The 16,526-nt window shown below is 35.9% G+C and overlaps 1 protein-coding gene across 2 annotated transcripts in view; it reads left to right on the top strand.

The window, feature by feature from the left end:
- Positions 1–16,526, top strand: part of ENPEP (glutamyl aminopeptidase) — an 80,699-nt gene that overhangs the window by 21,701 nt on the left and 42,472 nt on the right. For both annotated transcript variants that reach the window (XM_068975109.1, XM_068975108.1), the window contains exons 4-10: positions 5,727–5,847; positions 7,151–7,305; positions 7,511–7,624; positions 10,357–10,491; positions 12,776–12,841; positions 15,294–15,359; positions 15,495–15,646. In XM_068975109.1, coding sequence (XP_068831210.1) covers positions 5,727–5,847; positions 7,151–7,305; positions 7,511–7,624; positions 10,357–10,491; positions 12,776–12,841; positions 15,294–15,359; positions 15,495–15,646 — 809 coding nt within the window. The remainder of the gene's footprint in view (positions 1–5,726; positions 5,848–7,150; positions 7,306–7,510; positions 7,625–10,356; positions 10,492–12,775; positions 12,842–15,293; positions 15,360–15,494; positions 15,647–16,526) is intronic.

Below are 16,526 nucleotides of genomic sequence, written 5' to 3'. Positions count from 1 at the left end.
CAAAAGGTTTTGGCTTTCAAATTTATTTGTATGGGTGTGAAAAGCCTATTCTGAACTTTGAAAACTTGACGTTTTATTTTTTCCCTCTTCATTCTCCTAGTATTCCTAATGGTAATGTGGGTACCACAGGGTGGATATTCCACATATAAGGAAGTACGGACAAAGAAAATTACAGGGGATAATCATTCAATGTATTATCTCTGATGATACAAATGTTCTTGATGGAACACATGAAAACTATTATGTGTCAAGTATTGCTTATGCATTAGCTTATTTAATGCTCACATTAACTATTAGTTACGTACTGTTGTTAACTCTATTTTGTAACTTGGGAAAGTCAGGCTTCATTCTTAGGAGTAGAGAAAAGAAGCAGTACAATATAGTAAAAAACAAACTTGGTGCTGAAGTTTAGTGTCAGTTTCATCTTCATTTCTCTTGTGTATACATTTTCCTCATATATACAATTGGAAGTTTACTTTTAAAACTCTTCAAACTCTAAAATTTGAGATACAAGTTTACAATTCTTATCTAAAATTTTTGGGATTAGTTGCATGTTGGAATTCAGAAATTTTCAGATTTGTGAAAGGCAATATGTACAGATATTGAGTATTACTGAGTAACTGCAGTGGGATCTTGGGGGTAGCTCCTTATGACCAAATAAAAGTGTTTCTACAGCAATACTTTTGTAGTGAGAAAAATAAGTTATTTAAAAAAAATTCCTCTCAGTTCAGGTCAGATGATACCACCAAATTAATTTGCTGAGAACATATTAAAAACAAAACTTTGGATTTTCAAAACTCATTGGATTCTGTAATCGTGGAAACTGGGCTAATGAAAGCACTGGAGTAAAGATATCATTAGTGATGCAAAATATTATATTTTATTATCATTATTAATAGTCTAGATTAATAGGATTGATGTGCATGGTAAATGTCACATTACCTGGAAATTTTTAAGTACTCAGTAAGACTAATAATTAACCATAATGATTACACATAAAAGAAGTAATGGCAACCAATTAGAATAAATTCTTGTGGACTTAAATTCCATCTCTCAAATTTCTGGAGACCCTTGATTAAAGGGATAATATTAACAACTCCAAAAGCCTTCTTGGGTAGGGTTCCCATGTGATAAGAGAAAGGCAACAACAACAACATTGATAAGACAGATGAAGCACACCTCCCAAAAGAATAATCAAGTGCATATGGGCTTCAGGAAGCACAGATTTTACATCTGATGCTAGCTCAATAGATTCAGTGTTTTGAGTTATGCCTAAGGGGCTTCCCTGGTGGCTCAGAGATTAAAGCGTCTGCCTGCAATGCAGGAGACCTGGGTTCGATCCCTGGGTCAGGAATATCTCCTGGAGAAGGAAATGGCAGCCCACTCCAGTATTCTTGCCTGGAGAATCCCATGGACAGAGGAGCCTGGTGGGCTACAGTCCATGGGGTCGCAAGGAGTCGGACACGACTGAGCGACTTCACTTTCACTTTGATAGTATCCAACAGGTCTTCCCTGTAGCGCAAATGGTAAAGAATCTGCCTGCAATGCAGGAGACCCAATTTCGATCCCTGGGTTGGGAAGATCCCTTGGAGAAGGAAATGGCACCCCACTCCAGTATTCTTGCCTGGGAAATCCCATGGACAGAGGAGCCTGTTGGGCTACAGTCCACAGGGTTGCAAAGGATCAGACACGACTGAGCGATTAACACTACTACGCCAATAGTATCCAACAGTGGTATATCTCAGTAATTTAGTACACTTAAAGAATTTAGTATCTAAAAACTAAATATATGCATTCAAGTTAGGTAGGTTCTTGAAGACTTACAAACTTCATAGATAGTTGTAGTTATTAAGCTTATATAAAACCTTTATATTTAGCCTTTAATAAAATCTTTAAATAATAAAGGCATATGTGACTTTATAGAAATTAAGAAGAAAGAATATACATGTATATCTCCTTCCTCACCCCATGCTATTTCAATATGGTTAGTCACATGCTTAAAAAGAATCATCTCAGTGAAGCAGGCATGTAAACTTAGAACAACAGTTTGTTACAAAGCAATGACAATTCAGGAGTAACTGACCGAACTTTGTCATGGACAGAAGTGCTGAGGCTTAGCAGATGATGGAGGGGAGTTAGCTACTCCTACCAAAGGCTGCAGAAAGGAATCTTTAAAATAAAAATATGTTTGTGATATAGAGCAGATAGGACACACAGATATGCTCTGGCTAACACTCTAACAAGGTTAATGTCTTCATATTCTGTGATTGCTTATCTCAGTTGATCAAATTGCTTATCTCAGCTTATCTCAGTTGAACAAAGTTGATCAAATATGACCATATCTCAGGGTTAAAAAAGATGATGCATCAAAATAAAGGTCACTTTAAAATAAAGGTTACTTTTATTTTTATTGGGTTTACATGAACACAACTCTGTTAAAGGACACTGCATGCCTGTTGCTGCTGGCAACAGAAATATGGAGAGTAAGGAAAACCTGATCACACTGTCTCAGAAGCCTTCTGATTGAAGGAAGTCAGTCCACCAGCATGGTACTGGCAGAAAAAGCACAGAGCCTTTCTCCTCCCCACTGCTCCACCTAACGGGGAGACCTGCCTGTTATCTCCTCTTCCTCTTTTTCAACCCTGTTTCACTCTCCAAATATTATGGGCAACATAAATGTTCAGAGTGAGTAGATGACAGCACGGTGAGTCAAGAGAAGCTACCATTTCTGAAAGTTTTAACAGAAGAGAACAGAAAGTCTGAGGAAGTCCTGACATACTAATCAGTTTACTGGTGAAAAATTCTGAGAATCTCAGTTTACGACATGGTCATGCCATATGAACATGATGGTTTTGATTTCATAGGGGGCAATTACCTTCACTTTGTTCAGCAACCACCGACGGGATCCTTGGTTTTACTTACCGTCTTGGAAAATGCATGCCATCGTTCACAAAGAGAACAGGAGAGCAGCAGCAGTAAGGAAATGTACCACCTCTTCTGGAAAACTTAAAAATAAATAAAAATGAAATTTAAAAGAAAGGATGATAAATGAGTGAACTTTGTAGGCTTTGGAGATGAAGATGAATACAATTTTATTTATGCAAATAAAGCAAGAATGTTAATCACCCAGTATCTGGGAGAACACTAACCACTGGTAATTTAAGATGATTTTAGAAACTCACCCCTTAAATTATTGGATCTTTCTTATTGTTCACGTCTAAGAAAAGACGGCTAAAGGGGTAAGCCCAAAAGAATAGCAAACTAACAATGCATTTGAAATAATAAAAAGGAAAAGAGTAGGCCTAATTTTTCATTTTTCCTTATTAAAGAGTGATGAGGCCCCAGCTCTAGTTAGGTAGACAGGCTTAAACTTACCAGATGGCTGCATCTTTTGCTTTATTTGAGGTTTTAGAATCAGGCCTCAAGTTCAACAAATACCGTTCATTTGAATTCCTCACAAACTTTGTTAAAAAGACTGCTTTCTTAGAGCAGTTTTAGGTTTACAACTAAATGAAGAGGAAGGTACAAAGATTTTATATGACCTCCCCTCACCGGCTCCCACACATGCATACCCTCCCTCATTATTAATACGCCTCCTCCAGACAGTACATTTGCTACCAAGGATGAAGCTATATCGAGCCATCATAATATCCAAAGTCCATAGTTTACCTTAGGGGTCATTCTTGGTGTTGTATATTCTATGTATATTCTATGTAGTCAAATGTATAATGACAAATATCCATCAATACATCATGCAGAGTATTTTCACTGCTCTAAAAATCTGTGCTCTACCTATTAATCTCTCCACCCTTCACCCCTCAGCCTGTCCACCACTGATCTCTTTACTGTCTCCATAGCTTTAACTCTTCCAAAATGTCATATAGTTGGAATCATACAGTATGTAGCCCTTTCTGATTGGTTTCTTTCATTTAGAAATATGCATTTAAGGTTCCTCCCTGTTTTTTTGTGATGGTTTCATAGTTAATTTCTTTTTAGCACTGTATAATATTCCATTGTTCACAGTTTATGTGGTACACGAGAGACATCTTGGGTGCTTCCGAGTTTTGGCAATTATGACTAATGCTGCTACAAACATTTTTTGTGCAAGGTATGTTTTAAACGCCTTTGGGTAAATGCAAAGGAGCACAATTGTTGGGCCATATGGTAAAAGTATGCTTAATTTTATAAGAAACTGCCAAAACTGTCTTCCAGAGTAGCTGTACCATTTTGTTTCTCACCAGCAATAGGAGTTCCTGTTGTTTCACATCCTCATCGGCACCTGCTGTCGTCGGTGTTTTGAATTTTGGCATTTTAGTAAGTTTGTAGTGGTATCTCATTGTTATTTTAATTTGCATCTCCTTGATGAATATGATATGAATCAGCTTCTCACATACTTACTTGCCATATGTATATCTTCCCTGGTGAGGTGTCTGTTAAGGCCTTTGGCCCATTTTTTTTTAATTAGGTTGTTTGCTTTCTTCCTGTTGAGTTTTAAGAGTTCTTTGTATATTTTGCATAATAATTAATCATCAAATGGACCTTTCATAAATATTTCCTCCCAGTTTATGCCTTATCTTCTCATTCTCTTGATACTGCCTTTCACAGAGCAAAAGTTTTAATGAAGCCCAGCTTATCAGTTTTTCTTTCATAGTTTATGCCTTTGGTGTTGAAAATAAGAAATCACCTTCATATCCAACATCATCTATTGATAGCTTTTGTATGTTATCTTTAAGAAGTTTTATAGCTTTGTGTTTTATATTTAGGCATGCAATCAGTTTTAAGTTAATGTTTGTGATGGTTATAAGGGCTGTGTCTGTCTTCACTTTTTTCCATGTGGATGTTCAGTTATTCCAGCATCATTTCTTGAGACTCTCTGTGCTCCGAGGTGAGGCCTTTACTCCTCTGTCAAATTACAGTTGCCTATTTTTATGTGAGTCTGTTTCTAGGCTCTCTATTGTCTTGTACTGATCTGTTTTTCCATTGTTTTGTTAATGCCACATTGTCTTGATTACTGTAGCATTACAGTAAGTCTTGAAGTCAGATAGTATCAATTTTTCAATATTGTTTTTCTCTTCCAATATTGTGCTGGATACTCCGGGTTATACATGCTCAGAACTGGGGAATAAAAAGTCTATCCTTGCTTTGATTTAGAAATTATGTCATGGCATAAAATAATATCCTGGGTATTTAGAGATGTAGCTTATCAAGATGCCTCCCTCTTAAGAAAATTTTGAATCACTGTATTTTAGACTCTGGGAGTAGAACAGTTAAAATATCAAAAGGGTAATTTGATGGCAATGGATAGAAAAGCATAAATGGAAAACATGTATGTAAGGGCTCTTTAGATAAAAAAAAAATCATGCCTTATTTCCTCAAAGACAAATTACACAGAGATACATAGATAGATAGATACATAAATATTAAGATGACAATATATGCTCTAAGTGGAAAAAAAATATTTTACAAATATGTCATACACTATGCCAACCTTTGTGTCTTATGTTATTTACAGTCCTTGATGAAATTACTCACTGAGTTAGGCAGTATTCTCCTTCACACCTGAGTTTCAGAGATGTGAAGTGATTTGCCCAAGGCCATGCAGAACGAGGATTCGATTAGACTTATCTGCCTCCAAAGCCCACCTTCTTTCTACTAAGTCATGTATCATAGTTTTTGTGTTTTACCAAATGAAGAATTTTCACTGAAGTTTTCTGTTTTTTTAATAGCTCACTATATATGTCCAGCCAGAGCAAAAGCACACAGCCGAATATGCTGCAAACATAACTAAAAGTGTGTTTGACTATTTTGAAGACTACTTTGGTATGAATTATTCTCTTCCTAAATTAGGTGAGAACCATTTTTTAAATTTTCTTATTTTTAATATTGCCTTTGTTTTCACCTGAGTTAACTCGCTTCCTCTACTTTTAGCATCCCGAGTTAATGGTTATTCATTAGTCTTTTAATCATATGCCTACACTATTTGTCTAATACTTACTCGATGCTGAAAGATTCATTCTGGATTCCTCCAAGAGTAATGTCTAGTCTCTCTTCTTACCTGATAAATGTACAGTATTTTATTTCCAAATAAAGATTAAACTACAGACAATGATTGAGCCAGAAAGAGCAACCTAGATTTGTTGATTTCAAAATTAGTACCCATCCCAATAGCTTACATTGCCTCTCTACCATCAGCGAGTTAATAAACAATAGGGATAAATAATGCTGTCAGAGTCTTATGTATTTCCAGTCTTTCCACTGTTGTACAAGACTAATTCTAGATTCTCCAGCAGTTGAAATGAGCTGGTGCTCCTACCATAAATATTTTTTCTAATATGAAGGATGGGGGAACATGTTTTCTTTTGAAAATAAAAACAGTGCTATAATCAGAAACACTTTATTAGTAAGTTCAAGTGGTATTAGCAAAGACTGTAAATGTAACACCCATACAGATGACTGTAGGGATGAAATGAAGACAACAACAAAAAAACCAACCAACCAACAACTGACTTTCTCTTTTTCTGTTTCTGCCCTTACTTTAATAAATTACCAATGCAAAGCAACTGGAATGCCAAATTCTCTACATGGGAATGGCTATGGCTCTGAAAAACTTTGTGGAAGCTCCTCCTCACTTTCTTTTGATTGCTTCACAACCATCAGAGAAGGAGACGGGAAGAGAAATACTTCACAAAAATCAGCATAATATCTAATAAAATATTAAGCACATTAATTTAAAAGTCTTTTTCTGTTTATTTCTCTTGTACCACTCACGATAACCTGGAAAGTGGAATTCTCACCAATTTATTCCTTACAAGCATATCCTCCAAAACAGACGCTTGGGAAAAAAAGCAAATAAAAATGAAATACAGAAAGAAACAGAAGACTTAAAATTATAGAGGATTTGAAAAGAGCATTGCCGATCATATCCTTAAGAAATAAAAGACACTGATTTCTGGAGTCAACAGAAAAAGTCCCATGGAAATTTTGAGCACGTTAAAGACTAAAAAAGTTTATACAAATAGATGATTGTTTTTCACTCTGAGAAATTATTTTTAGCCTGTTAAAAAGCATTCATCTAAAGAACTTAATTTGGTAAGAAATGTTATGAACAGAATGGAAAGAATGTATTTCTCACTGGACTCTTTTTCCATAGATAAAATTGCTATTCCAGATTTCGGCACTGGGGCTATGGAGAACTGGGGACTCATCACTTACAGAGAAACAAACCTGCTTTATGACCCTGATGAATCTGCCTCATCAAACAAACAGAGGGTGGCTGCTGTGATAGCCCATGAGCTTGTACATCAGGTATAGAATCTTAGCATCAACTAGGGAGAAATAAAGCAGGAAATAAATGCTGAGTAAATAATAAACTAGGGAGAAATAAAGCAGGAAATAAATACTTCTGTGTCATTACAAAACTTGCATGAACAAATTATTATATTGAAAATTACTCAGCCTCTGTACCATAGGCATGGGAATCTAACTATCTCTTTATTGCTGACAATTGCAGTGGTTTGGAAATATTGTGACCATGGAATGGTGGGAAGACTTGTGGCTAAATGAAGGATTTGCTTCCTTCTTTGAGTACCTGGGAGTAGACCATGCAGAAAAAGACTGGCAAATGGTAAGCTTGAAACACGCAAACTTCAATCTCTATTATGCTCGTGCCAAGCAGACTGGGGACTTTGGACTAGGACAGTGGCCCTGAGTTAGGGACCATGTGCAGTACTGAACTGGGAACTGTGCTGGGAGGATGGGGTGGAGCCAGCTGGCTCCAGTGACTGTACCATGCTCAGAGCCTACACCCAAGCAACTGAACACCACAAGCCTAGGATGTCATTGGTAGAGTCATTCAAGAACACACGCCAAGGCAGGAAAAAATATCCAGCTTAAACAGAGTGAACTCTGCGTTCAAGAAAGTATCCATAGTTCTAACCCTTTGAAAAATGTCTAAGCCTAATTTTATAAATGACTTCCCGTACACAGTTTGCTGAAATGATGGCAAAGAGATAAACGGCAAAGAGATAAGCACATAAACTTAGTAGTTAGACTCAGGTTTAAATCCCGGATGAATCATTTTAAGGTGTGTTACAGGGAATGTGACCTTGAGCAAGTTATATACGCTCTCTGAGTCCATTCTCTCTTCCATTAAAGAACATTGTTCTCTATCTCGTAAGCTTAAAAGCGCCCCGAAAAATGTACAGGTACAGGTAATTACTATTATTAACTGTCCCCGAGGCGCCTGGAACAGAGGCTTCTATGAACTCTACAGATACTGTTTTCCTGAAAAGCTATATCTGTTTTCAAGTATATTTACATGATGTAAGTATCTCCAGGGGATCTTCCCGACCCAGGAATCAAACCCGGGTCTCCCACATTGCAGGCAGACACTTTACCATCTGAGCCACCAGGGAAAGCATATGCTTATCAGTTTGTACATATAAAAGTGTAAGCATGTGGAAGAAATGTTACAGAAGGTTGTCTACTGTACAGGCTACTGCCCTCTACTGGACAGAATGAGAAGACCGTTATATGCTTGAAGTACTTCAAGTTTGCACAACCTGGTTTAAAAACTAAAAAAGTTAATTTGCAACAATTGCTTCCTTAAAATTTAATCTACATCAGAATTTTTCATCTGGAACTATTGGGCCAGATATTTCTTTGTTGTGGGGGTATTCTATGTATTGTAGGCTATTTATCAGCATCCCTGGCCTGTATCTACTAGATTTGGGTAACTCTCCATCCCAGTTGTAAAACCAAAATTTCCCCACATATTTTCATATGTCACCTAGGGGACAAAATTCCCTAGCTGAAGACCATTCATTTATGTTGAAAAATGCTGATTTTGTAATTTGTTGAAATTAAACTATATAAATGAAAAGTTATTTTGTCCTTTACTTTTTTTAACCCTCTATATATCAAGATATAAGAAATTATAACATTTTAATATTGCTATATTATGCATAATATAATATGTAATATTTTAACATTTAATATTTAGTGTTTCAAAAACACCAATTAAATATTAGAACAATTTAGTATTCAGTTCTTAAATGAAATGTAATCATATGATCCAACTCATTCATTCTTCATCCATTCATTCATTCTTCATTCAATGAACACTACAGAGGTCTCAAAACTAAATAAAACACACACACACTTCCTGCCCTTATAAAAGCTCCCAATTTAGGGTCTGGTGGTGAAGGGGATAGATGAACAAAGATGCATTGTAAGAAAGCTTGCTAAGTACCACAATAGTGGAGCCTTATTTCACAGGTGAGAACTCTGATGCCCAGGAAGGTAATATAAGTTTGCAATATTACATAGACAGTTGGTAACACAACCAAGACTAGAGTCAAATTTACTGACATTGAGAATAAGATTCTTTCTTCTTACCAAAACATTTTAGGGACATAAAAATTAAAATTTAAATCAAATTACCTTGATTGACAGTCATCATTTGACAGTAGTATCCTGCCTATCATAAATGGAATTCACAAACTTGTAAAATGTAAACCAATATAGCATCCTCCCTTTTGGAAACAGTTTTTGATTAAGTAAGACCAATAAAGCTTTTGACTTTTTATTAGTAGTGCTTTATTAGAGCTAGATTTCAGATTCTGATTAAGAATCAAAATGATAACAGCAGCTAATGTGCTAAGATTTCACTGTATGCCAAGAACTATATCAAATGCTTGCATGCATTGTCTCATTAAATCCTCTGCACGTTTCTGAAAAGTAGCTGCCATCATTACTCCTATTTAATGAGTGAGGGAAATTACTTAAACTTACATGTCGAGAAAATGAGCTTTGAATCCACAAAGCTTTACTATAGGGCTAGATCTCTCAACCACTCTATTTTGCTGTGAAAACCTAGGGTTGGAATGAGAAGGTAAATATTAGAACTAATGCAAAAGTTAGTATTTTCTTCAATAATGAATCATCCAAATTCCAATGATTAGTTGGCAGAAAAGACCCCTAAAACATCCATTTTTGGCAAATCAACATTCTTCCTTACTTCTCAGACAAATTTGTGAGGTGATAGCATCATTCCTATTGCACAGATATGGAAACAGAGCCTCAAAAGTTTGGCACATGTCTGAAAGTCATAAAGAAATAGCAGAAACAGAATTTATAAATGCTTGTGTCTTCTTGGCCAGCCATATAGGGGCAAAGTCAAAGGAATTATATGTGGAGGAAGGGAATGGAATCAGTATAGAAAAATCAATGCAAAATTTGATTAATTGGACACCTAATGCTTGCTTTAAATAACATGAGTCAATCTGTGTTCTATAAATATTTTTATATATAAACCAGTATAAAGTGCTGTATTTCTTTGGTTCATTGTCATTTCAGCGTGATCAGATAATACTTGATGATGTATTACCTGTGCAGGAGGATGATTCTTTGATATCTTCACACCCAATTGTAGTCACTGTGACAACTCCTGATGAAATAACATCTGTTTTTGATGGAATTTCCTATAGTAAGGTGGGGAAAATATGACACTGTTTTGAATGTCTTCCTGTTTAATGGCTTTTTCCTTAGCAAATGCCTAAAAATGGTAAGAATGGTTAGATTATGTTAGTGGGTTTGGAGAAATAGTGTAGAGCTTATGCCAGTGCAGAATATTCCACAGTTTGCAATTTTCAGTGGAAATAATCAATGCTAGTCATTGTCACAGAATTCTGAATCAGATTCTTTTTAAAGTTTCTCTTTTCACTTTTGCTTAAAATGGCTCTCATTCTGATAACTGAACATTTATACTTTAAACATCCAATTTAAAATTATTTGATTTGATTATTTGAATGACATTAAATCTTTTTCTGTAGTCAATGAGAAATGCCATATACATGGACACCTTTTCTAGTAGAGTGCTTCCAGTAAGTATTTAAATCCCAGTCCATTTAAGGAATTACTTTCATCCAGTTTCATATGAGATTTAAAGATGAATGACTTTTGTTAGTATGTCATAGATGGGGCATTTTTATCCATTAATTCTATGAAAGGTGTGGAAAATCCACAGTGACGCAAAGTTTCATGCTACCCATTTTCTCTTACAACTTTTTCTCCTGTAGCTTCTCTTCTAAACATATTCCACATTTGTAAGCAGCATATTTTAGTCAATTTTCTACCTCAACTTCTTATGGTTTACCAACTATACTAAGTTGTCCAAAAACCTCTGTAAACGAATAAATTTTATTGTTCTAGGAGATACTCAAAGTTTTATTTAAGACAAACTATGATAATTATTAAAATGAATAGTAGATAACATTGGCTTGAATGAAAAATACCATATATTAGTATCTGAAGCTTATAGCGTCGTATTTTTTGGCTTTCCCTCTCATATATTCTCATGGCATTTTTAGACTTCCTTTATTCATTTTTCTTTTACATTGTCAATTATTCTTTTTATCTTTCAGTTAAAATGAAAACTTTGAATCTACTTATAGTATATTCTGATAATTCATGGAGACACATTTATATTTATTAAATGACCTTCTTCCTAAGTCCCAGGTATTCCATGGGTTTAAGGTAATAGGTCAGAAATAAATACATGTTTCTAAGCCTTTAGCCTTCTACTAGGTATAAAAATAACTTATATTTTAATAAATTACAGTAAAAATTGCTAATTTAAATGAGGAAGCAATGTTTCTCTGGTCAGCTACTTGAAAATTGATTTTTAAAATCTATTTTGGCTATTGTTGTTGTTGTCTAGTCGCTAAGTCATGTCCAACTCTTTACAACCCCATGGACTATAGCCTGCCAGGCTCCTCTGTCCATGGGATTTCCTAGGCAAGGATATTGAATGGGATGTCATTTCCTTCTCCAGGGGATCTTCCTAACACAGGGAACGAACCTGGGTCTCCTGCAGTGGCAGGTGGATTCTTTACTACTAAGCCACCAGGAAGCCGTTTAAATCTACCAATAAAGTGTTTTAGAGTTAGTCTTATAACATATGAAAAGCAAGTAGAGAGCAGAGGTATTCATCAGATACTTCAGACTAAATAAAACCAAGTAAGATAAACCATTTTGGAAGAGAAGGGTTTCATGCCTAAATTATGTGTCTTTGTGTGTGGATAGTGCTCAGTTGTGTCCAACTCTTTGCGATTCCATAGACTCTCCAGGCTCTGCTGTCCATGGACGTTTCCAGCAAGAATACTGGAGTGGGTTGCCATTTCCTTCTCCAGGGAATCTTCCTAACCCAGGGGTTAAACTTGCGTCTCTTGTGTCTCCTGCATTGGCAGGCAGATTCTTTACCACTGCACCACCTGGGCTTCAGTAAATTATATGTCTAACCTATATTAAACTATATGACCTGATTAATCCCTCAACTGTTTACTCCCCTCTGTTAAATATAATTTTCCCAACTATTCCAATATACCTAAGAAGTTGCCAGAATTTTATCCTGAAATTGGTTTCTTTGTTCAAAGAAGATGACTTAAAACTTTTTTCCCCAAGTTTCTCTTTCATTAGGAAAGCCCCATCTACTGGTTCATGTGGTGAAGTGCAATAATTATTTGAATCTTAGGTTCATGAAAGGCTGGCCCTTGTATCCTTTTCTTCCTGCCTTTTAGTTATTTTAGAAGCATAGATATGGAGGTATGCCAGATGGTATTTTCACCCTAGAATCACAGATTGATAACCATTTAGCAGAGTCATCTTGAAGACATTATCCCACAAATATGAGATACTAGTCCCAATAGAGATCACTGCTATTTGTTTCTTTTGTATATCCTCTATTAGTTTTATTTGCCATTCTTTTACATCATAGGGAGCTTCCATTCTGAGAATGCTTGAAAACTGGATAACACCAGAGAAATTTCAAATAGGATGTCAGGTATGACTTATTACTTTTAATACTATTAAAATCTACACTGGTATGTGGCTGGTGAATGTTAAGATATGTGATTAATTAAGGACAATTCCCCTTTTACTTTTACTTTCCTTGTTCAGGAATAGATAATATTGCAAACTCAAACAAAGTGATTTCACATACAGTCTGTTACCTATATCGGGTCTGTAACTGACACTTAGCCAAAGTTTCACAGAGAAGTTAACAGATTACTTCGTTATTTTTGATATCCTTTACAGGGCTAGGGCTTGGAAAATGTCCTTTCCCTTCCTAAGATATTAGTAGTAGAAACACTTTGTTTCATTTTGTGCTTACCAGTAACAACTGAGGGACCATTATCGAGAGATCTAGGCATCGTGAACTTTTGACTAGAATGACTATATTGTAATTTTTCAAAGTGAAGAAGAAAATGTCAATATAGAATATTCAAAAGCACTAATCTAGGTAAAATCAGTTACTTTTAGTATACTATAAGCTGCAATCCTCTCACTCAGAAGAAGCAAGGAACTAATTTAAAAAACAGTAACAACAGTGATGAGAACCACGTAGACTGATCCAGGACTCAGAAGTCTCTTCACTGTAATCTCAGGCAAATCTCTTCTCCTCTTTAGACACCAGTTTCCTTCACCCCCAAAATGTGAGTCGCATACAACAGTATTTAACGTTCCTTTCAGTCCCAAGATTGCATGTTTCTCAGTACAAGACAACTGTGACAATACAAAGAAGTTCCTCTAAATTAATTTTAAGAAGATACTATTCACTAAAAATCATCATTACGTAGGTAGCTATGATTATAATCATTACCGTTTCAAGTATCCAATTATTTAACTAAGAAAGAACGATCTATACAAAACTCTGGAACGAAATTTGATAAAATGTGCCTTTCGTTTCCTCTCCCTTCCTTTGCCTGCCCTCCAGTGGCAGTGCTGAGCAGGCAACCAACCAAAAGAACAAACATGAACGCAGCATTTCAAACTGTTTTCAACCCTCTCCCAGGTATCTTGGAGCAGTCCTGCTAATATTGTTTTATCTCTCCATGGCTAAAAAAAGGAATTTAGAAGATAACATGACTTAGGAATAGCACGTCTTGAAAGTTAAAGCAACTTAGAGTGAAAATGATATGTACAAAGTCAACCACTGGTTTATTTTCTTTGAAGATTCAAAGACCACTTAAGAAGGTTCTGTTACCATCAAAGACACCTATATTTTAAACAGGACAATTCTAGAGTATAACAGAGAAGAGATTACAGTAGGAATTTTGGAAGGTTTCCTGGAGAACCACAAGTAGTGCCCAATTATGAGATTAGAAGACTAGGAATTTTCTTTAGGGATATCACAGTATCCCTGAAAACTCATATGCAGAGAGGTTTGGGGACCAGAACTGACAAAATGAGGAAACTTCTAGTTAAAAATATTTTGTATCTGTATTGTAAAAATATTTGAAAAATTAAGGCTTACACTTTAAAGTGAGTAATTTCCCCAGTTTATCCATTATCATCATCATGATGATTATTATTCCGAGGACTGTATATTCATTTCTTTAGAACAAAAATCTGCAAATTACTACTACAGCTTGTGGGCCAAATCCAGTCCACCACCCATTTTTGTAAGGTCTGCAAATGAAAATCATGTCTACATTTTTAAATGGCTGGAAAAAATCAAAAGAAGCACATTTCATGACATGTGAACATTGCATGGAATTCAAATATCAGTGCATAAATAATGCTTCACTGGAAGACAGCCATGATTACTCACTTACATATTATCTTGGCTGCTTTGGGGCTATGGAGGCAGAGTTGAGTAGTTGTGACAGAGCTTATATGGCTCACAACACTTAAAATCTTTACAGCTTTTTATGGAAGAAGTTTGCTGAGAGCCCTGGCTTAGAGCCAAGCTTACCAGTTTTTATCTTTGCATATCACTTAAACCACTCATGAGTGATGGGGCCGTCTAGTATCTGAGATGAGAAAACACTATTGTTGTAAATAAAGGTAAGGGATACAGCTGGTAGTGGACAGTTTAACACTAATAAGTGAACATCATAGAATCATGAGTCTTTTTTCCCTACCAGATCAAACATGTTACAGTCTGCTGACTGTCTGCTGAACACTTGACTGTCCTTAAGTACCTTGCATTGTATATCCTGAAAAAATTAAACTTTCCCTCTCCTGTTCACAATTCCACTAGACTAAAAAAAAAAAAAAAATTATCTCATTAATAATAAAAAGTATTTCTTATACTTTACAAATAAATCATTATTTGTACAGTGTTTTTATAGGTTATGAAATGTTTTACATACAGAATATCATTTGATTTTCATTCCAGGTATACTTGCTATATTATACATTAGAATGAGATTGTTGAAAGGTTCACTCATGTTGTGAAAGTATGGAAAAAGCAAACATTGACTTCTGAAATATTTATCTTTCACATGCAGAATTACTTGAAAAAACACAAATTTGAGAACGCCAAAACTTCAGATTTCTGGGCAGCACTTGAAGAGGTAATGAGAAGTATATCCTCAAAAATTCCTTTGATTAACAAATGATTTATCAATCATTTCTTTATCTGATTATTCTATCCTTTTATTTCCCTTATTTGTTGATTGATTATTCTCTTCTTTTTTTTTTGATCTTAGGCAAGTAATCTCCCAGTGAAAGAAGTAATGGACACCTGGACCAATCAGATGGGTTACCCTGTACTTAATGTGAACAATATGAAAAACATCACACAGAAACGCTTTCTGTTGGACTCGAGAGCTAATTCTTCCGAGCCACATTCAGCTTTTGGGTAAGACTCTACAATGTACTTCAGGGGAAGCAGAAATCTGATGGAAATACTGGCAATTCATTTAGAACTTGTTCTTCGGTACCTGATTCATAAGCACAGTATCTTTATGGAAATAAAGACATTTAGAAATAGCTCAGTCATCTCTGGGTTCAAAATGGTGGATTGAGCATGCGCATGCAAGTCGTATTCTTCCCGGAAGTGACTGAATAAGGAAACAGAAGTACTAAAAGAAATAAACTCAGAGAAGTAAAGAAAACAGAGAGGAACTCTGAAGTTCCTAGATGGGAGGGAGGGAGGGATACAGACAGAAAACAAACTGAGAAGGTGCAGCCAGATGAAAAGAGACTTGAGCAGAGGTGGAAGCTGATTTCCCCTACCCTAGATGGGCCTGGGCTCAATGTCAGCACTCAGAGTGGACGGCAGGAGTGAGAAGTGAGGTTGAAAGTAGGGCAGTTAATTTGAAGTCTGCACTCAGGACCATTGCATTAGCCAGACCCCTCTCCCTCCACTTTCCCTTCACTGACTGCCATTCTTTCCTCGGCACAGAGCTCTCAAAAGTCTGGCAATGACCCAGCCAAACCCAGAGGGCTTTTTTTTTTTTCCTGAACAAATTGACTAAAACAGTGGAGGAAAGCTAAGAATTTCCATTTGGTTGGTACACTCAGAGAAAAGCTTTCCTCCTCGTGGCATTTGTAGGATGAATGGGCTGGAGCTGCCAGCTCCACTCATACATACACAGAGCCTCTAGTCAGACTTCCTGTTCAGCGGAGAAGTCTGTCTCAAAAATATACCTCTCTTCTCAACAGTAGAGGGGTTAAATACAAGACACCAAGAATAATCAATTTAGTCCTTCTTTCTTAAACATGAATGAACATCAAAG

This window comes from Capricornis sumatraensis, chromosome 7, assembly GCF_032405125.1.
Source record: "Capricornis sumatraensis isolate serow.1 chromosome 7, serow.2, whole genome shotgun sequence".
NCBI classification, from domain to species: Eukaryota; Metazoa; Chordata; class Mammalia; order Artiodactyla; family Bovidae; genus Capricornis; species Capricornis sumatraensis.
Note: the sequence above shows the minus strand (reverse complement) of the source record. Positions and strands in the feature narration are given on the sequence as shown.